The sequence below is a fragment of the Aspergillus japonicus genome, assembly GCF_003184785.1.
Source record: "Aspergillus japonicus CBS 114.51 unplaced genomic scaffold BO86scaffold_10, whole genome shotgun sequence".
NCBI classification, from domain to species: Eukaryota; Fungi; Ascomycota; class Eurotiomycetes; order Eurotiales; family Aspergillaceae; genus Aspergillus; species Aspergillus japonicus.
The window spans coordinates 538598-558035 of record NW_020291647.1 but is presented as its reverse complement, the minus strand read 5'-3'; the positions used below and the strand labels follow the sequence as shown (position 1 = coordinate 558035).

General features: G+C 53.4%; 7 protein-coding genes across 7 annotated transcripts; 6 read left to right on the top strand and 1 right to left on the bottom strand.

The window, feature by feature from the left end:
* Nucleotides 1-169: 169 nt before the first annotated feature.
* On the bottom strand, nt 170-1895 carry BO86DRAFT_357500 (UDP-N-acetylglucosamine--dolichyl-phosphate N-acetylglucosaminephosphotransferase). Its single transcript, XM_025669705.1, has 3 exons — nt 1547-1895; nt 1274-1454; nt 170-1216 (listed from the first exon to the last, which is right to left on the bottom strand). Exons 1-3 carry the CDS (start codon nt 1789-1791, stop codon nt 239-241), a joined length of 1404 nt encoding a protein of 467 aa, XP_025530075.1. The 5' UTR covers nt 1792-1895; the 3' UTR covers nt 170-238.
* A 171-nt stretch (nt 1896-2066) lies between these two features.
* On the top strand, nt 2067-3836 carry BO86DRAFT_334066 (putative nuclear pore protein (SEH1)). Its single transcript, XM_025668842.1, has 3 exons — nt 2067-2494; nt 2554-3391; nt 3449-3836. The coding sequence occupies exons 1-3, from the start codon at nt 2312-2314 to the stop codon at nt 3553-3555; spliced, it is 1128 nt and encodes a 375-aa protein (XP_025530074.1). The 5' UTR covers nt 2067-2311; the 3' UTR covers nt 3556-3836.
* Nucleotides 3837-4268: 432 nt separating this feature from the next.
* Nucleotides 4269-5828, top strand: BO86DRAFT_307416 (putative proline permease; the record flags this gene model as incomplete). Its single annotated transcript, XM_025667735.1, has 1 exon — nt 4269-5828. One exon carries the CDS (start codon nt 4269-4271, stop codon nt 5826-5828), a length of 1560 nt encoding a protein of 519 aa, XP_025530073.1.
* A 3595-nt stretch (nt 5829-9423) lies between these two features.
* Nucleotides 9424-12150, top strand: BO86DRAFT_307401 (putative PHD finger and SET domain protein; the record flags this gene model as incomplete). Its single annotated transcript, XM_025667731.1, has 1 exon — nt 9424-12150. The coding sequence occupies one exon, from the start codon at nt 9424-9426 to the stop codon at nt 12148-12150; it is 2727 nt and encodes a 908-aa protein (XP_025530072.1).
* A 1024-nt stretch (nt 12151-13174) lies between these two features.
* BO86DRAFT_446603 (nuclear transport factor 2 family protein) lies at nt 13175-14418 on the top strand. Its single transcript, XM_025676538.1, has 2 exons — nt 13175-13674; nt 13750-14418. The coding sequence occupies exons 1-2, from the start codon at nt 13488-13490 to the stop codon at nt 14256-14258; spliced, it is 696 nt and encodes a 231-aa protein (XP_025530071.1). The 5' UTR covers nt 13175-13487; the 3' UTR covers nt 14259-14418.
* A 56-nt stretch (nt 14419-14474) lies between these two features.
* BO86DRAFT_387293 (putative MFS monocarboxylate transporter) lies at nt 14475-16120 on the top strand. Its single transcript, XM_025671551.1, has 4 exons — nt 14475-14705; nt 14759-14859; nt 14916-15278; nt 15338-16120. The coding sequence occupies exons 1-4, from the start codon at nt 14528-14530 to the stop codon at nt 16097-16099; spliced, it is 1404 nt and encodes a 467-aa protein (XP_025530070.1). The 5' UTR covers nt 14475-14527; the 3' UTR covers nt 16100-16120.
* Nucleotides 16121-16299: 179 nt separating this feature from the next.
* BO86DRAFT_357486 (CDC73 C-terminal domain-containing protein) lies at nt 16300-18163 on the top strand. The gene is made up of 2 exons (XM_025669703.1): nt 16300-17290; nt 17359-18163. The coding sequence occupies exons 1-2, from the start codon at nt 16523-16525 to the stop codon at nt 18133-18135; spliced, it is 1545 nt and encodes a 514-aa protein (XP_025530069.1). The 5' UTR covers nt 16300-16522; the 3' UTR covers nt 18136-18163.
* Nucleotides 18164-19438: the final 1275 nt, after the last annotated feature.

Sequence of the window (19438 nt, the reverse complement as noted above, 5' to 3'; positions counted from 1 at the left end):
TCCGGCCAGCTGGGAATTCTGGGCCGATCCAGTTTGGAGCTGAGCTCTTTTGCGCCGTCACTGTGGGTCGGGCGGTCAGTTGGTGCATTGGCGTATATTTCATTACCACTCATAAACTACAGGCATCCGGGCCCAGGACTATAGGGACTTTGCTTCTTTGGACAGTGGACACAAGGGTTATGGATAAGTCTATGCTCTAAACCGATACCTACCTATACAGGCCGAGTTTCAACGGCATCTATACATAATTGAACGCCCGGTTGTCCTCGCGGAAAACAAGCAGAGCTAAACGGTGTCGCACAAAAAGCCCTAAAAGCCCGCACACAGTCTGCAGACCAACCATGCTCAACGCGAGCCGATCTTCCCTCATCGGTCCCATCCAAACGAGCCACAGGTTGAGAATAGTGAGATTCGTGGACTGCACGATTTGACCCTTCTCGTTTCTGGTGACGCGCACCAGGCGCAGCTTGTGCAGGAGTTCCAATGCGGCGGCAATCAGTGGCGCAGGCGGTACCGTCCATTCCGTCACGGATGCATCCAACAACCCGGTCACGGAATTGAACTTGGGTAGGCGATGGCGTGGACATGGGATCAGATGAAACAGCTGAGGGGTGGAGTATAAGAAGTTGAAGATCTGAGGGATGAACAAAAGGAGCAGTGTTTTGCTGAAGTGGCCGAGAATGCCGACGACAGCAAAGACCATTCCTGCAAAGTAGCAGTACGTATCCCCGACAAAGACCTTGGAGGGGTACCAGTTGTGGCATAGAAGGGCCAAAGATACTCCAACAAATGGCAGGAGAAAGTACAACGAGAACAGATGCGAGTCAGTCGCAGGATGCGGGTAGGGCGTCACCGGCGCAAGGTACAGTGCGTCATTCGCAATCAGCAAGACTGCTATCACGAGCGACTGGGCAACTTCCACTCCATTGACCCCCGCCAACATGTTGATTGAGTTGGGACAAAAGATGGCCACAGCAGCCATGTATGCGTAATACAGCCATCCGAGATCAATGAACGGTCCCAGATAGAGCTGCAGAGGAACGGGCACAACCACATGCGTGACCCCGAAATCCACGAAGTAGACGATAAGCATCGGGATCGCACCAAAGGCGGGGATGAGAACTTTATGCCGCCATCGAATGTCGAGCAAGTCGTCACCGATCCCGAGAATAACAATGCATTGAAGAGAGAGCAACCCGGAGAGGTAGGAGGCAAGCTATCGGCTTGCTTATTAGCATACAGAAGGCGTCATTTGCTGTAGAGGATAGCAAACCTTTCCATGAGGAAACCGATGTAGCATGCGACCATGCTCAACGTGTTGGGTTTCAATAACAACATCGCGATTACCTCCCCCCGAGGTCGCTGCCACGATATCTTTGTAGAATGCGAAGGGGATGAAGAAGATGAGCGCAAGGAGATATACGATGGAGCAAACAGCTCCCATAGTCTCTGGTCTGAGCCGTAGACACATTAACCACCATGATCCTGATCAAAAACACGTTCGCGACCATTGCACGGTGATCGGCGAACAGATAGAAGCACATACATTTCGGGCCTTTTTGGTTTGGCCATATCCTTCCCTTTCAGCCCTGCTTTGAGGAAAGTAGGCCCGAGCCAACGGATCATACTGAATGCCACAGCAAACGCAATGCCACTGAAGGCAATCGACGCGATCAGGGGTGCGCCTTCGCCTTGAAATGTATTGGACAAGATGCCGACGCATACTGCCACCAAGAGGAAGAGGCGCCAGGCCTCCTGGTGGGAGAGAGAGCTCGAATTGACTGAAGTCATCGCGGGCGAGACAGTATCAGCATACCGGCTTTACACCCCCGAGAATTAAGACGGACAAGTCTCCAGCATGTGTTTAAGAATGACTACGAAGAATGGCAAGGTGGCATTAGGGAATGGTGGAGAAAGGCGTACGACGCATTTCGTTTTGCCGACGCACCTCCACCGCCTGGTGTCTTTTTAGAAGGCGGTCTGAGCGGATCAGTCCCATGTGCATCAGATAACAAACGTGTTAGGTAATCAATGAATGGATGACTGCGTGACAAACCAGCAGGAATCCCAACGACCCCAGTGCTTCACATGCATGTGCTAGTTATCTGATACAATTGGAGAAGGGGAGCTATCGGAGACGCATGGATAGGCCAAAAGCATCAGCATCACACCCCCCAACCCTGAATCACTACCCCTCCAGCTCCCAGCTGATTGTCGACGTGTCTCATCCTGTGTCAAGGGCGGTGGCTGTGAGGCTGGTTGTTTCGCCCATCTAATTGGGGGTGAAATCCCGGGTTCGCATACCACATCCATGTCCGGTTTCGCGGATTTCGATGCCGGTCATCGTGACCTGGTGTCAGTGACCAAGTTCAACTTTTATGGCAATCGCATCCTAACGGCTTCGACCGACCACCGCATGAAGGTTTGGGACCAGAAAGATGGAGAATGGCGATTAGTAGATACATGGCGCGCCCATGACGCGGAAATCCGCGATGTAAGCTGTCTTAACACCGACCGCAGAAACTGGCTATGTGTTGACGATAGACTGTTTAGGCGACTTGGAATGGACCTTTCACTGGCCAGCACATTGGCAGCGTTGGGGAAGATATGAAATGCAAGATATGGCAAGAGGATGTTACGCAGCCTCTCAACTCGGGCCGGCGTTTTAGATCCATCTTTCGCATGACAGCGCCGCAGCGCCACCCATTTGTCTCCATTGACTTTCGCAACATCGATCTCGAATCGTGGCTCGCGGTAATCACGCGCGACGGGTATCTAATGGTTATGGAGCCGGTCAGCCCGGACACCCTTGCCGATTGGCAGCCCTTGGATCAATTCCGTGTCTGTAGTGCGCCTCAGAGAGGCGAGGAAACGAGCTTCAAGGTCCAGTTTCACCACGACCCTACGGATATCACCCATTCAGTCTCGCCATCCTGGGACAGGAAAAGCCTTTCTCTGGTGGTGGCAGCTATGGACAGTGTCAAAGTGTACCGCACCGATGCCAATCGGCGCTTTTACCATGCGATCGAGCTAAGTGGCCATGGTGGACTGGTCCGAGACATTTCCTGGGCCAATGGCTCGGTTCGCGGATACGATCTGATTGCGAGCGGTTGCAAAGACGGATTTATTCGTGTATTTGAGGTCTACACATCCCCGTCCGAAACCAAGACCAAGAAACAAAATGGCAGCCACTCTCGATCTGCGTCGCAGTCGCTATCAGTGCGCACGCAAGCCCAGTCTGGAATTGGATCAGCTCTGGCAAATCATGCCCCGGCCTCGCTATCCGACCGTGCGGCAACAGACGATTCCAATTTCAAACATTCGTACAAGGAAGTCGCCTGCATTGATAGCAAGCACCTTGATGTATGGCAAGTGGGCTTTTCCTACGCCGGTAAGTAATACAATCCCTCCCTCACGGTACTATGTTTAGAAGTCTCACATCCAATAGGGGATTGTCTCATCTCTTCGGGTGATGATGGTGCTGTGCGTTTCTGGAAGAAGTCTCTGTCAGGGCAATGGCTCGAATATGCCGAGACTGACATGGCTTCCCAGTAATTTACTTCCCTGGTTGGAATTTGTCGATTAGATTTATCAGGATGCAGGCGCTAAGTATACCCATATCCGCGTCGTGAGGACATGATCTTGTTTCCAGCACTCTCTATCATCCATGTGTTATTAGGTCTTTGTTATCCTGATCAAATTTCCTTTTCATGCTCAAGAGGCGTTTGGCATGGATCGCACCTTGGTAGGGGCCATAGATCATTGCTTAATATCTGCTTAATCTCGCTTTTCTGGTATCTTCTAATAGTAGAAAAGATACCAATGCACCGCTAGTGATTCCCTTTCCGTGATCGCTCTTGGTGGTCGCTCTTCCTTGATACTTGATACTTGCTTGCCCTGATGCACCCGAGCCATCGATTACCTCCCACGCACTTTCCTTCAATCTCCCGATCGAGGTTCGCAAAAGGTAACAGCTACTTACGTACAACCTGTAGTCCACCTACATTACTAGGTACATGTACCTACCTTCTATCTCCGGACTCGGTCTTTCCGTGTTGGTGTATGTTGCCGTCGCTGAACGAGGAAGGTGCCAAATGCCCTTCTTCTCTCGACTCAAAACCATCTCCCCGTCTCTTCGAATCCTTCTCTTCTTCACCTCTTCAGCATTCTTCTTCTATACATACACATACCTCCCTTCCAGTCTTTACCAGTACATCCACATCATCAGCTCACTCCTTTCACTATCATTATTGATCCAACCACACACAATGATTCTCTCGACTCTTGGAACGGGCCTCTTCATCGGTGCCGGTCAGGCTTTGGCCGTCGGTGGTCCAGCAGCACTCGTTGGCTCATATGTCTTCTTTTCCATTCTGATGTATTGCCTGACGACCGCCGTGGCTGAAGTGGCAGCCCATCAACCTCGTCCCTTCGGTACTCTGATTACCCATGGGTATCAGTACAGCTCAGGTCATCTCGGATTCTCCCTTGCTTACTTACGATGGTACACTCTGGCAATGATGGTACCGTTCGAAGTCACCACCGCGATGATCAGTCTCGGTCAGTGGGATCCGGCGCCCTCCGTTGCTATACGGATCACAGCAGTCACCCTTGCGATCTTTCTGTTCAACATGCTTCCGGAACGGGAATTTATGCGAAGCGAAATCATCTTCACCGGCTTGAAACTCTTCACCGCTGTCGGGTTCATGATTGTCTCCATCTACATGGCCATTCGGGGCATTCCTGGCACATCAATCCGAGGGTTTCATTATTGGCATGAACCTGGCCCGTTCAGTGAATACCTGGTTTCCGGAAACGGGGGTCGCGCTTTGGGCTTCCTCCAGTGTCTTCTCTACACAGTGATTGCCTTCTCCTTCGTTCCGGAGTTGATCGTGCAAAAGGTCGAGCGTCGTGAAGCGGAGAACCCTTCAAGCATCCTGCGGTCAACACGGCTTGCAAGCCTTCTACTCTTCACGCTCTACACTGTCAGTGCCTTCATGATGACCTTCATGAGTCCCTTCGACGAGCCCTCCTTGACGAACGATGGCCTCGGGGCTGGAGCTTCACCCTTCGTCGTTGGTATCGATCGGGCTGGCATTCGCGCGCTATCTATACTTGCTAGGGCGATGATCTGCATCTCTTCTGTTGCTTCTGGACGCTCGTTTCTCCATCATTCATCTCGCACACTTTGTGCCTTGGCTGAGACTGGCCATGCCCCCACACTGTTCACGGCCCGCAATCGACTGAGCGTGCCGTATGTGGCTGTTGTTGCCTCTGCCTTATTCGCGGTATTTGGGTATCTGTCGGTGTCGGTGTCCAGCTCCTCTGTGCACAACTCATTGCTGTACTTCATCACTACGTCGGGCTCCATCTCATGGCTCGGTGCCTGTCTCGTCTACATCCGATTCCGACGACAGACAGCCGATGAAGGCTTTCTGCAGGTTTACCAGTCCAGCATCCAACCTTATGGGGTGTATCTGGCCGTTGTGGGTTGCGCCGTGCTACCTATTGCCAACAGCCTCCTCATGGCCTTCCCTTCACCACCCGCAGATGAAGCCCCTGCTCTGTCTGGACTGAAGATCCGCAACGCAGTCCCCGTATATACCAGCATTGCCATCTTCTGGATGCTCTACTTGAGCCATCGATTCCGAACTTCCTTGACGCAGGGGTTTACCTCGTTCCGCACAATTCCCAACGAGCAGGCGCAGAACAAAGCCCGCGCCGGCTCTGCTCGATCATCTGGACAGCGTGTGTGGTGGGAGATGGCACGGTCAAGAAAGGATTCTCCTCCTCACCCCGCTGAGGCCGAATCTACAATGGGGCCATGAGGGAATCGATGAAGATGATTGAAGGATGTTACTGCAGTGGTGAGCTTGGCGCTCCGCCTCGTACCTTGTATTATCATTATTCTACTGCTTGTGGCATGGGGATTCATGATTTCATTTTGTATTCTTAAAAGGGCAACGGGTTTGTCATATACCTATACCTACCTAACGTCGTGTATTACTTGTATTCTTGAATCGAGGTTTTCAACTTGATCCACTGTTTTTCTTACACAGCCAGAGATGCCGATGATAAACCACCATCTTTAGAGGGAAGTCAGTAGCTGCTAGGGTGGGGGGCAACGAAGCCGGTAGGTAAGCTTGGGGGGAGCGGTGATTTCGCCACGCGCGGGCTGGACAGCGGAGGCTCACCCGTCAGCCCCTACTAGGTAATGTATTTTACCCGCTACGGTTGGTAAATTATTGTCAACACTACTGCACCGCTCCAGTCACCACCGTCACTGCAACGCTAGAAATTGTTCTTACCGGGGATGCTAAGGATGCTGAGTGCTCTCCGGGGCTTACTTTAAGGTCATTTGGCTCTGCTCCACTGTATTATTCTTGAGGTGATGAGGTCCCTCCTCCCCTCCCTCTTTGCAGTCTGCTTGTGAGTCTGCTAATTTGACTGCTATCTCGAACCATCATAAAGTGGCTTCACCTCTACTGCAGAGGTCTCAACACGAATTTTTGAAGGCTAAAGAGGGAACATAAGATCTAATTGGGCTGATAAAGCAGTCCTCATCTCTCCGACACACTCCCTCTCGCACTCGCCTTCGCAATGCTTGTCTGCCTGGCTAGCTGGTAACGGTTGATACCAAGCCAGGTGCAAACCAACCCACCGCACCGGGTATGGGTAATCTATCAGTCATGAGAGGATATTTTTTTCCACACCTACGATTTTCCCTGCTCACAGACCATTCCATTTATTATTGCACTTCCCTTCCCTTTTCCTTTTCCCCTTTTCTTTTTGCAACCGCCACCCTGAGTCCTATGACTGACCACACAGCCTTGCTGCTGGGACTTTCCGCCCATTCAAATATGATGGGGACCCTGGCTCTTCAAGGCTGTCAAGTACTCCTGCCCTCTTCCACTCCCACTACGATCACCACTACTCACTCACTTTAACACCTCTACACCTACCTACCCCAGCCCTGTCGATAGATGGAAGGTTATCTGCCCTTTTCATCATTGACTGTCAGGCTAGCACATAGGAGTGCTTTCTGATCTTTGCTTCTGTTCACTGACCATGCCCTTACGTGGAGGACCTTCCCTGCCATGGTTCATGGTCGGGACTCCCGACCAAGCATGCAGCCGCTCGTCCCCTTTGCCGCCTTGAGTTGGTACCAACTTTACCACCACCACCACCACCACCACCACCATCACCGGGACCAAGCACTTGATTGATCCCGTCTTGCTCATGACTTGACTTTGCTCTACTGCTAACCATCCATTAAAACTAACACTTCCCTGAATCCAACCTAAAGCGTCATCATTTCTGGGTTGACATCCCGGTCCAGGTCTACAGGTTACAGTGACAATTATAGTCTTATCGCGAACCATGATGGGCAACGCATGCATGAGTTGTCCCAGGGCGGTCGTTGGCCTGAATTACGACGGGCAGGTTGACCGACATTATTGTTGATGGCAGCTAAAATGATCCACATTCAGGTGCATTCGGGCTTCGTCGTCCCTTTCCTCCTCTCTTTTTCCTCTTTTCTTTTTCACCTTCACTCGCAATGTTCCCTTTCAGCCCAGATCCCTATTGTTTATGTGTTTCATTTCATGGGAGAGATGGCCGGACGAGCTCGCTGGCTTTCCCCCCCCTCCTTCACATCTCTTTCATAAGAACTTTCCCCACATTTCGCATATGGATTATACTCATTTCCCGTCTTCCTTCTTCTCACCTCTTCCCGGGTTGATCTACTGAGTTCAATGCCCCGGCAGCACCATTCCTCTTTCTGCCTGCCTCTCACATGATCCATGATATTCCTTCCTTTCCCCCCACTGTGTCAGAGACGGGGCTCGGCACCCGTCTCTTCCCTGATTGAGACTAGCGGGCTCTTTCCTACCGGGAACGGCAAAGCGGGATTTCTCCACCTTTGGTCGCTTCCAGGCAACCATGAATCTTCGCCTGAGAACTCAGGCCGGGAGCAGAAAGAGACTCGAACTCGAGGGCTTCTCGGTCTGGCTCGACGTGGGTTTGTTTCCGGCCGCCGTCCAAGCAAGCAACGCAACGAACGGGCTTGGAACCTGTGCTTCCCTCCAAGGCTCTCTCATTCAGGGTGGGTGGGTTTGGCTACGAGCCTACGACTCTCTCCTCTCCCTCTATTCCTCATCCCCCTCTCCCTCCCTCCCTCCCTCCCTGTCCTTCGTTCCAGCTTGCAATTCGTTCGTTGCTCGGACTGTCCGTCGTCGGATCTGTCCCTTACCCAAGTTATGCTCACCACTCATCACTAACAAATCAATTCTTCCCTTCCCCCCCTCTTTCTGCCCGCAATCATTATCGACCCTCCCCCTCAACAAAAAAGGACACTAAGAGAGGACAAGTCTAGGAGGTCCAAATCGCGGATCAGAATTAAAGCAAAAGCGAGAAGAGCGAAAAAAGGGCACTCTCTGTTCGAGGACACCTACTCCATCAACCACCCTTACCCCCCCCAGTCACGATTGACACACTTTCCCACCCCCAGTCCTTGAAGCGGGTGGGAGAAAAAATTCCACGCCATTCCTTTTTCTCTCCGGGTCTTGGACGCGCCGCTTGGATGGCCCATCCGTGGCTTTAGCCTCTCTCTCTCACTCACTCTCGCTCTCTCTGTGTCTCTCGTTCTCTCGCTCCGCTGCTCTTGCACTCCCTCCCTCTGATCCACTCTCACTCACTCTCTTCCCTCTTCACTCTCGATCTCCCTTCCTCTTACCTCTACTCCCTTTTCACTCATCCACCGTCTCATTCCTTCTGAACTCCTCTTTTGACTACACTTTCATCTTAATTACCTTCTTCATACTAGCTCTTCTCTCCCCTTTTGTTTTATCCTCACCTCCCTCGACTATTACTAACCGACGATCACCTTCACTGGGACCTCCTCACCTCGCCCTCCATCTCTCGACCGTCTACCCCAATTTTCGCCTCTTCTCCATGCGATTCGTGGCCCGTCCGCCCTTCCATAGTCGTCGACTCTCAATCATCGATACCCTTTCGCGTTCATACGGTCGCACGCGCCACCGACAATCACGACATCACTAACGCCTCCTTCGACACCTTTTCCCTTCGAGACTCGATCTGAGACCTTCCCTCCAATAATCTTCCCTCCTTCAGCGCCGAAATCTTCTACCGTCGCTTACTGCCGAGTCCTGCTTTGTGGTTCGTTGTTCGTGTTTTCGTCGAGTCGGGACATCGTGGACTGGTTCCTCTGCGCCCAAGTGGTTTCACCTTAGCGTGGTCCTGCTGCTGCTTAAAACTGTGTGTGTATCGCTGAGGCCAGAAGAGCAGTCCGTCTTGTTGATATGCGTGTTGGTCTGTGATACAATACCACTACGAGCCGTTCGTCTACCCGAACAACCACCGCGTGTCTCTTGTCCAATCTGAGAGGGGGTATTCTGTCGGATTATGACAGATACCTCCCCAGTCGCCATCACGCACCCCATCACGGACCCTTATCCGGTCACCGTCCCGCTGCACTCACCCGGCGTCAACGGCACCGTTTCCGACTCCATTGCCCCGGAAGAGGAGGAGCCGTATACCATCAAATGCATCTGCGCTTTTGAGGATGATGATGGAAACACGGTTTTCTGTGAAGGGTGCGAAACTTGGCAGCATATCGAGTGCTACTACCATGGTCGAGATGTGCCCGACGTGCATAACTGTGTCGATTGCGAGCCGCGTCATCTGGATGGGCGGCGTGCAACCGAACGGCAGAGGCGTCTTAGGGAACAGAATGACGGCGGTGACCGGAAAACCAAGCGATCTGGAAATAAGAGTCATAAGAAAAAGATCAAAGAACATGGTGATCAGGTAAATGGATTTCATCATCGGTCGGAATCCGCGCTGCGCGATCAACCTGTTGCAAAGAAGGTCAAGACAAATCATCGTGCTTCGGGGTCGATTAGCTCTGTCTCGGGTGCTCCGGGTCTTCCACCTGACCCACGGAAACGGGCTGCAGCGTCCATGAGCCCCATAAAACCGGCCGGCCCTCCCATCCCCCTCTATTCGCACGAATTCTTACACCTCTATGATCATGATAACGATTATGCGAGTATGGACAGCAATCTGTTTGTTAACCTTCCCTTGGCCGCAGATCTGGCTTCCTGGGTAACGGAACCAACCGCTCTGGCCCGAATTGCCAATGGGCGGTCCGCGCAGGATATCTTTACTTGGTCTGGGGCATCACTTGATCGGTCGCGGTGGCCCACACTGTCAACTGAGTCTATCACAGAACCTAGTATCGAATTGGAGGGCCAACACCCGACATGGAAAGTGCTTAAGACCAGAGATCGTGTGGGGAAGGACGAAATCGTTGGGGAAATCACAGGCAAGATTGGACTGCTGCGAGATTACTGTCTCGATCCCAGTAATCGGTGGCAGGAGCTCCGTCATCCGGAGCCTTTCGTCTTCTTTCATCCCCAGCTCCCGATCTATATCGATAGTCGCCATGAAGGTAGCGTTCTGCGCTACGTGCGGCGGTCTTGCCGTCCAAACGTGACGATGAAGACCTACATCACGAACCAGGTAGAATATCACTTCTGCTTTGTTGCAAAAGAAGATATTGCTCCTGACTCCGAGATTACTGCCATGTGGTATCTGGATCCTCAGCTGTTTGAATCAAGCAATGGTCTAGTCAAGCAAGAATCGAGTGATAGTGCCCAAGACAATGCTGCCATTTGCATCAGCAATGTTCTCGCCCATTTTGGCGGCTGCGCCTGCGTTCCACCTTCAAACTGCTTGCTGGCCAGCGTAGATCGCCGGCGACACCCCAGATTATTGGACACCAGCATGAAACAGGCCAGCCTCAAACGGAAGAGACCTAAGACAAAACCAACCATTTCCCCCACCGCCAACAGTCGCGCTGGGAGTGAAACGACCAAGGTTATGGATGAGGATGATCAAGCCGACAGTCGCTCTGCATCAGGCTCTGTGCGCGGACAGACTCGCAGTCGCGACCTGACCCCCACACTGCAGACTCCGACCGAGAACTACTTGCTGGGAGACTCCGAGCTCTCCGCCCGCGAGAAGCGGAAAATCGCGGCGGCCGAGAAGAAGTTCCAGCAATTGGAGCAGGATCAGCAAGCAACCAACAAAAGGAAGAAGCGAGCTAGTGGTCAGTCAAGTCATGGTCGCGAGCGTCAATCGCACTCCCCACCGGCTGGTACTCTGCCTGGGCCGTTGCCTAGTGGACATCACGGTTCTCCCCGCAAGATGTCCAACAACCAGAGCATTCCTTCTGTCCAATATCCACTTGGGCGCCCTCAATACGTGGACTCTGCAATTCAAACTGAGCCTGAAGCTCCTATCGACAGAATATCCTCTTCGCCTACGCCTCGACGACCTAGGTTCGTACCATTGACTCAACGTTTGTTGAAACGATGCTATTCCGATCGTCTTCGCTTCGAAAAAAGCAGCCAATCTATATCACCTCCAATAAAACCAGTCAGACCTCTGGACTCGCCCCCTGCGTCTCTGAGCCCCCCTGGGGTCCTCCCACTTGAAGCGTCGACCCCCAGTACGTCAAGCGATAAGAACGATGCGGATATGAAGGATGCCGATTCGCCTATTCCTTCATCGTCCTCGCAAGCTTATCCCGCACAGCTCGAGACCTCGTCATCGGACCGCGGCATGGTCAAGCCTCCTTTGCCACCTCCGTGGCCATCAACAGCCGCTCACAATGCTCGAATACCACTGAAGACAGTCAGCCAACGTCGTCCCGAACTTCACGTTCGTCTTCCTCCCACGACCATCATCTCTCAATCATCTGCCTCAAGCCCTGGGTCTGCACCTGTGTCGACGTCATTATCTCCTTCGGGAGATGCACCTCCCCAACCTGCATTGCCCGCCCTTGCTTCGTCGAGTGTTGTTGCTCCCAGCCCCGTCAAGAAGAAGCTCAGCCTAGGAGACTACATAATTCGGCGTGGAACCAAAGCAACGCCGTCGGTAGAGAAAACTCAGCTCCAGGCCACTGGGATGCTTCCAACAACCCCCGCGGCATCAGGACCCGTGCATAGCAATTCACCGGGGAACATCGAAGCGACCAAGGGTGATGATCGACGCTCCCAGGATATGATGATGAAAGATATCTCTGGGCCTACACCTGCCTCTCACATGTCTTCACTGACGCGATGATGATTGGGCATTGGGGTTGGATGACAGGCCTGTCACTTGTCTGAGTCACTGTGCTGTGCTATGCAACCATGTTTTTGCTGTTTTCGTGTCTATTTTCTTTCGACCTGTAAAGGATGGGATTTGCGGGCGTTCTATGGGTGCCCTTCGGTTTTTCACTGGCGTATCAGGCGTGTTGGGATGGGAGCGGATTAGGTAAATACTTTTGGGACTGGGATGGGCAAAGGATATCACGGATGGGTTTAGGCCGACCTACACTATTAGGTCAATGATCTGCAGCACTCGCTTCACGATTGTCTTTATTACTATTATTTTTTCTTTTCCCTTTCTTTTTTTTTTTTCTCTTCTTTTCTTCTTCTTCTTCTTCTCTTCTTATCTTTTTTTTTTTCCTCCTCTTTTATTATTAGGAACTTTTGTGCCCAGAACACTGGGACTGACGACTCTTAATCAGGGTTGCTAATGAGGAATGAGAGCGTCTTTGATTGCTTTCACGTGGTGTTACTGTCGTAATTATCAGTACGTACGGAATATGCTCGGTCAGTTCATGAAGGAGTGGACTCGAGGTGGATGCTGCCTTTGCCTTGATGAGATCACATCTTCCCCTTGCTAGTCGACTCCTGAGCATCCTGTCAACCACTTCATTACTATTGCACTGGCAATGTCGTGTCAATCAGATTCTGAAGCCAGGCAACAACCAACCAGCCAACGAGGCGGATAAGATTAATTCCATCCCCTTACGTCTTATCCTGCAAAAGATTTTTCCGCTTCTTGTACACCCCGTCCCTGGCCAGGCCAGACTGTTGAGGCATGGACCCGCTTATCATGGACACGAAGAGAAAGGGAGATGATGACGTCTGAGGATGAGCCAGACCTCGTGAGAAATCGTGCAAGGACTATGGGCGCTGTCTATGGCGGAGCTAACATTGTGTGTATGTATACATAGCTGAGATCCCAGAGATAGAAGGGGGGTCTTTGCCACCATCCCCAGGACCACTCTCAATCTGAATTAGTCGGCCCTACACTTTCAGAGAACCACACTATATACCTACATACTGTAGTAGTCCAAGCATTTGGTTCCAGACAGGTTCCAGACAGGCTCAGCGAACCACAGGCTCGCAAGCTCCACCGACCATGACCGAGGTTGCCTGATGCAATGGGATGACATCAAGAGACGGATTGAGATGATGACGCGGGCCGAATCGAGGCTTATCGGGAGAAGACAGGGGGGCAACAATCGAGGGCAACAACAAGCGCCAGCAAATCTATATAAACAGGGATGTGATCTCTGAGATCGATGGTAGACCAAACTCCAGCTACTGATATTATCTGATATATCCACCATGGTCGTCAACATCACCGCCGAAGATCCCCAGCCCACCATCCACAGCCACATCAACGGCACCACCAACGAGATCCTCGATCGGCTCTGCGTGACCGAGCTTCTCAAAGGCTGGCCGGTATACCGAGACGCCTCGGAATGGGCCCATTACCGGAACTGCTTTGCCGAGCAGGCGTACATCTTCACCAGTCGGTTCCCCCTCCCCTTCCCTTCCCGTCCATTTCCCAATTCGTTCCAGCAACTGATCTGTCTATCTCGTGCAGCCTGGAGCGGCGGCATGCCCATCGATGAATTCATCGAAGTCTCCAAGAAGGGCCGGCGCAACGGGGACCACATCATGCACCGCGAGAACGGCACGCTGGTCGAGTTGAACCCGGACACCGGCCGCGCCGTGGGCAAGATGAAGGCCACCATCACCCAGCGCTTCGATTTCAACGGAGTGGAGTGCGACGTCGAATGCGACTGTCGCTTTATCATGTGGTGCCAGAAGGACCCGGCGGGCTGGAAGGTGCACTACAAGCGTCTCTTCTACGAGAAGGACAAGATCCTGCCCGTCGACGGCAAAAACGTCCCCGATTTTTCGGCGGAGGAGTTGAAGCCGTACCCCTATGGGTATCGGTATCTGGGCGCGGCGCAGGCCCGTCTGGGCCATAAGATCAAGCTGGACTTGCCGACGATGGAGGATAATGATAAGTTCCGGGGGATGTACGAGGCTATGGAGAAGTGGTTGCGCGGGGAGGATATCAAGGAGACGTTGGGGATTCCGCTGTGATTGCTGGGGTTGTTTTTGGAGGAGGTTCCATTCTTGTGTTGTTGATTTAGGCGCATTTTTTCTTTGGGAGGGTTGGTCATCTTTGTATTTGCCTGATTGAGCCGACTTGCATGGATTAACCATGAGTCACGAGTCTTGAATATGAAGTTTGTTGGTGCAGGTCCTCGTCGATAGCATTGCGGGGTATACTTCAAACGTTCTTTCTTTTCCTTTCCTCTCTTCCCTCACTTCCTTATCCTTCACCCCAACTTTGCTCCATCCTGCTTGCAATGGCTTCCTACGAAATGGAGAATGTTCGATCTCAAATACATCGAGGACCTTCTATCGATCGGGTTCGACCGAGGGCTTCGATGGAACTTGAACAACCGTTGCTGCCACCGGTCGACCAAGGCAGAGGAGCATGGCTGATCCTAGCATCCTGCTGTCTTATTCAACTTCCTGTGTGGGGTATGCTTCGTTCTCGACCGGGAAGAAGCTGTTTACTGAGCTCTCTGGTGCAGGTTTCTCCCTTGTCTCCGGTCTTTTCCAAGAATACTTCGAGACTCACAATGAACTTGATGGAAGCACTGGAGGTTTGGCGATTGTGGGAACCACATCGATGGTAGGAGTGTGCCCCTCTCCATCACCCATGGAACCACTGATAAACACCTCGAGTAGGGAATTCTGTACCTGTTGTCGCCTATCAGCTTTACCCTCCTGACCCGCTACCCTCATCTGCAGAAATACTGTGCCCCGGTTGGACTGGTTCTCAGCGTTGGAGGGTCGTTACTGTCATCCTTCGCCCAGAATGTCTGGCAATTGATAGCGACCCAAGGCGTCCTCTGTGGACTGGGAAACGGCCTCGTCTTCAGCCCAACGACGCTCCTTCTCGACCAGTGGTTCATTCGCCGTAAGGGCCTTGCATATGGCATCATGTGGGCCGGCAAAAGCGTCTGCGGCGTGGCGTTGCCCTTCCTGACAAGCGCTGCTCTCGATCGATACGGAGCGAGAACCACCCTACGAGCCTGGACAGTTATCACGGTGGGGAGAACACCAACAATGCCAATCCTGAGGATCTAGTCTGACCTGACATGATACAGCTTCTCACGACTTTGATAGCACTTCCCTTCATCAAGCCCCGAGTTCCTCCCGCGGCGTCCACGTCGCCCCAGCCTCTCAACCTCGCGTTCCTAAAACTGCTCACGTTCTGGACACTGGAGCTGGGAAACATTATCCAGAGTCTCGGATACTTTCTCCCGAGTACCTACCTCCCATCCTACTCGACAACGGCAGCCGGGCTGTCCGCAACGACCGGAACACTCCTTCTGGCTTTGTTCAATGCCACCTCCATCGTTGGCGGCATCGTTCTAGGCTCCATGTGCGACCGCTTCGCCGTCTCCAACATCATGCTGCTGTCGTCGGTGGGCTCGGGGCTATCTGTGTTGTTATTCTGGGGACTTTCTTCCGCTGCCACCAACCGGTCTTCTTCCTCCGAGCATCTGCAGGCTCATACCGCACTCGCCCTGTTGACGGTCTTCTCGATCACCTACGGCTTCTTTGCAGGAGGGTTCAGCTCCACCTGGTCCGGAGTCCTGACGCAGATCAAGCGGGAGATGCCCTCCTTGGAGACGGGGCTAGTCTTTGGGCTTTTGGCCGGGGGGAGGGGTATTGGGAGCGTGATCAGCGGACCGCTCAGTGAGAGATTGATGCAGAGAGGTTCTGTTGTTGGGGTCCGTAGTGGAGTGAGCACGGGGTATGCGACCGACTACGGAGCTGTGATTTTGTTTACAGGGGTCACTGCTCTGCTGGGAGGTTGGAGCTGGGTTTGGAGCTGGATGAGGAAGTTTCGGAACGATCTGTAGTTTTGAATACTTTAGTTTAGGTGTTTGAAATGAAACTGGATTACCAAGGAGTCTACTCATACTTCATAAAGTGAGTAGACGGCAGGGCGTGGACCTGCCAGTTGGCCAGGCCGCAACCTCCGGGGATGAAATCACGTGTTCAGCGCGCGCATCGAGAAAGTCGCTCTCAACTGAAGCTTCCTTCAACCTCCAAGCTGCGCTGCAATACCTCCACTTTTCCTCTTTTCCTCTTCTGCCATTATAGTTCTTCGAGCCCCCCTGAGCGGTGATAATTCCCCTTCAATTCTGACTCGGAACTTTGGTCTTCGCTCCAACATTGCGGTGGCTTCCAGCTAACATCTCCCACCCTCTTGACCTCCCAACTACACACACCACCACAAACCACACTCCCGGAACGACCATTGGGAGACCGACCACCCCACGATGGCCACCAATTCGCCCAGCATAGATCCCCTTCTCGCCCTCCGCCAATCCCTCCTCTCCAACCACCCCCCACGACCGACAACGTCCTCCTCCCCGAGCGACCCACCCACCGAACCCGACCTCGATCTCGCCAAAGCCACCCACCTGTACTTCACGCACCTCCCGAGCAACCCCCAGACCATCGCCCTCAACACCCCGACGCGCTTCGTCTCCAGCACGACAGGCGAGGCCGTCGACCTGCGCAGCATCTTCTTCGCGTGGCTGAAGAAAGACGTTGCGATCCCGGAGTACATCGCCGAAGCGGAGGGGCTGAACCAGGCCCTCAAGGAGAAGCGGAACGATGACCCCGCACAGCCCGAGGAGAAGGTCCAGAACCTGGTGTTCGTCGAGCGACTGGATCTGCTGACGTGGCTGGAGGGCGCGTCCGAGGAGAGTGAGTACATCAAGCCTCTGGAAGGCGAGGCCGCGGCGAAGGCGGCCGCGGCCGCCGCGACGGCTGCTGCTGCTGCTGCTGCTGCTGCCGCTGCCGCAGCGGGGGGTGAGGGTAGTCTTGGTGCGCAGGCTCAGGCGTCGGCCAATATTGCTTCGGGGGCGGCCGGGGGTGTCGCTACGGTGCCGAGTGGGAGCGGTGGTGGTGCGGCTGCGGCTGCAGCGTCCCAGCACGGCAGTCGGACGGCCAAGGTGATTGATCCGAGGTTACAGGAGATTTACAATGGGGAGCGGAAGATGGGGGACCGGAATAGTGTGTTGAGGGGGATTAAGCCGACGGTGAGTTTTGTTCTTAATCTATCCTTTGGATGGCTAGATGCTAATCGTTCTGGTGGGGGGGCGTTCAGGACTTTTCGCATGTACGCAAAACCGCAGAATCCATTCTGGGTCGGAATCGGTCGTCACGAACGGGTCAATATCCCGCGGGTGTCACCAAGCCGGGCAGCAAGCCGACCTCCTCCTCTTCCTCCTCGATGGTGCCGGTGCCCGCGCCGTCCGCCGGCCTCTCGCAACCCCGAAGCAGCAAGAGCAGCTCCAAGACGCAGGATCCGATCATCCTGCTATCGCCGTCCGCATCGTCGCTTATCCGCATGTCCAATGTGCGCTCCTTCCTCGAGGAGGGGGTCTTCATCCCGCCCGACCACCCCACGTTGGCCACGGGGACGAACAGCAACATCCTCTACATCAATCGACCCCTGCGCATCCAAGAAAACTCCTCCAGTACCTCTCTCCTTCGCTCCGGGTCCAGCGCGTCCTCCTCCGGCTCCCGCAAGCCTACGCGGTTCATCTTGGTGGACAGCACGGCCAACTTCCGGCCCGATTACTGGAACCGCCTGGTGGCCGTCTTCACGACGGGCCAAACCTGGCAGTTCAAATCTTACAAGTGGTCCTCTCCACCCGAGCTATTCAAACATGCCACGGGTGTCTATGTGGGCTGGCGCGGGGAGGACAGTCCGCGCGAGGTCCGCAACTGGGGTCGTGGGGTCCAGAGCTTCTCGGTCGAGCGGTGGGACGAGAAGGGCGGGGTGAACGGCACCGGGCGGTGGAGAGATCGCGAGGTCGTCGAGGGCATTTGGTCGGCAATTGAGGAGGGCATGCGACTGAGAGGCTGGGCTGGCAAGTAGACCTGAAGTGGCCGGTTGTATCTTTCTGGATATGATTGGGGCAGGGGTGGGGGGTGGGGGGTGGGGGGTCGTTCTGTCAGGGTCCTTCAGATTGTCTTCTCCTTATTTTCTTCGGGGGGGGTTTGCCTCGATTTTGGGATGTCTGCGATGAACAGGCGTGCAAGAATAATATCTTGAAACCAAGGACGTCTCACCCTGTGTCTCTTGGCTCGATTTCGAGGAGTTACCGTCTGATGATGTCTTGGGTCTAAGGGAGGGGCCCTCACCCCTGTGAGATTAATGCATGTACTCTGACTCGAGTCCTGAGTCGAATCTCCAGCCATCTCTCCATCTACCATCTACACAAACCGTCCATCCAGCCACCTGACCCTGACCCCGACACATACACATACACACGCAGACCACCACCCCCTCCCCGAGAGACCTTCATCTGAATCAAATCCACCCAACCTACAACCTACAACCCACCGCTCCACTCACCTCCAGCACCCAAAGCTCTTGGAGGATGTGCATACATACATACATACACCTCTATTCTTCCTCATTCCCACCGGCATCCAATCCGACACTGCTTCTATTTTGGGGATTCTGCTACGAAGGGCGTAATGGTTCTATCTACTTCTACTTCTGGGCTGGGAGGGGGGCGTGTCTCTTTTCGGTTTCTGGATCGCAATCCACACTATTCCTGTTTTCTGTAGGCTTCTGGACATTGATCGTGCTGTACCTCCAAGCTACCACCTACCAACCACTATGAACAAAAAAATCAAAATTGATCCTATACTACAGTACACTTCCCCCGTGGCACTAGATATTGAGTTGCGACCTGGCCTCCCGCCCAGATCCGGGTCAGGACGGGTCCTGCGTTGTTAATTCGGGTACCTAGATCGAATACCTAGGTACCTTATCCGGACTTCCTGCCTGTTCAGGGAATATATGGTACAGTTGTAAGTGTAGTACAGTGAGACGGAGGCACAGCGCGTAAGCGCATAAGACGGGATAGCTGACTAACCACACACCCCCCAACTAGCTATTGGCACAAAGAACCCTCCCCTCCTCCCTCTTCGAAGAGAAGTATAGGAAATAAGTTAGTGACTCTTATCCAAGTATAGCATACAAAGAAAATCTGCATCCTCCCCAAAGGAGGCGGTCATGTGAAGGACAGACAGGCAGGCACAACCACAACCACACCCACACCTACAACCCAACAACAAAGTACTGTACAAACCATTCAAAGACGTGATTGATTCTGTCCCGCCACACCACCCCCCCCCCCTGCACCCTCGTGCAGAGGAAAAAACCACGT

Coding starts and splice junctions, on each gene's coding strand:
- BO86DRAFT_357500 (XM_025669705.1), bottom strand. CDS start 1,791: ATGACTTCAGTCAATTCGAGCTCTCTCTCCCACCAGGAGGCCTGGCGC. Junction 1,455..1,546: donor AAACCAAAAAGGCCCGAAAT/GTATGTGCTTCT, acceptor TCTACGGCTCAG/ACCAGAGACTATGGGAGCTG. Junction 1,217..1,273: donor ATCGGTTTCCTCATGGAAAG/GTTTGCTATCCT, acceptor GCAAGCCGATAG/CTTGCCTCCTACCTCTCCGG.
- BO86DRAFT_446603 (XM_025676538.1), top strand. CDS start 13,488: ATGGTCGTCAACATCACCGCCGAAGATCCCCAGCCCACCATCCACAGC. Junction 13,675..13,749: donor GCAGGCGTACATCTTCACCA/GTCGGTTCCCCC, acceptor TATCTCGTGCAG/CCTGGAGCGGCGGCATGCCC.
- BO86DRAFT_387293 (XM_025671551.1), top strand. CDS start 14,528: ATGGCTTCCTACGAAATGGAGAATGTTCGATCTCAAATACATCGAGGA. Junction 14,706..14,758: donor TATTCAACTTCCTGTGTGGG/GTATGCTTCGTT, acceptor TCTCTGGTGCAG/GTTTCTCCCTTGTCTCCGGT. Junction 14,860..14,915: donor TTGTGGGAACCACATCGATG/GTAGGAGTGTGC, acceptor CACCTCGAGTAG/GGAATTCTGTACCTGTTGTC.
- BO86DRAFT_357486 (XM_025669703.1), top strand. CDS start 16,523: ATGGCCACCAATTCGCCCAGCATAGATCCCCTTCTCGCCCTCCGCCAA. Junction 17,291..17,358: donor TGAGGGGGATTAAGCCGACG/GTGAGTTTTGTT, acceptor GGGGGCGTTCAG/GACTTTTCGCATGTACGCAA.
- BO86DRAFT_334066 (XM_025668842.1), top strand. CDS start 2,312: ATGTCCGGTTTCGCGGATTTCGATGCCGGTCATCGTGACCTGGTGTCA. Junction 2,495..2,553: donor ATGACGCGGAAATCCGCGAT/GTAAGCTGTCTT, acceptor TAGACTGTTTAG/GCGACTTGGAATGGACCTTT. Junction 3,392..3,448: donor AGTGGGCTTTTCCTACGCCG/GTAAGTAATACA, acceptor CACATCCAATAG/GGGATTGTCTCATCTCTTCG.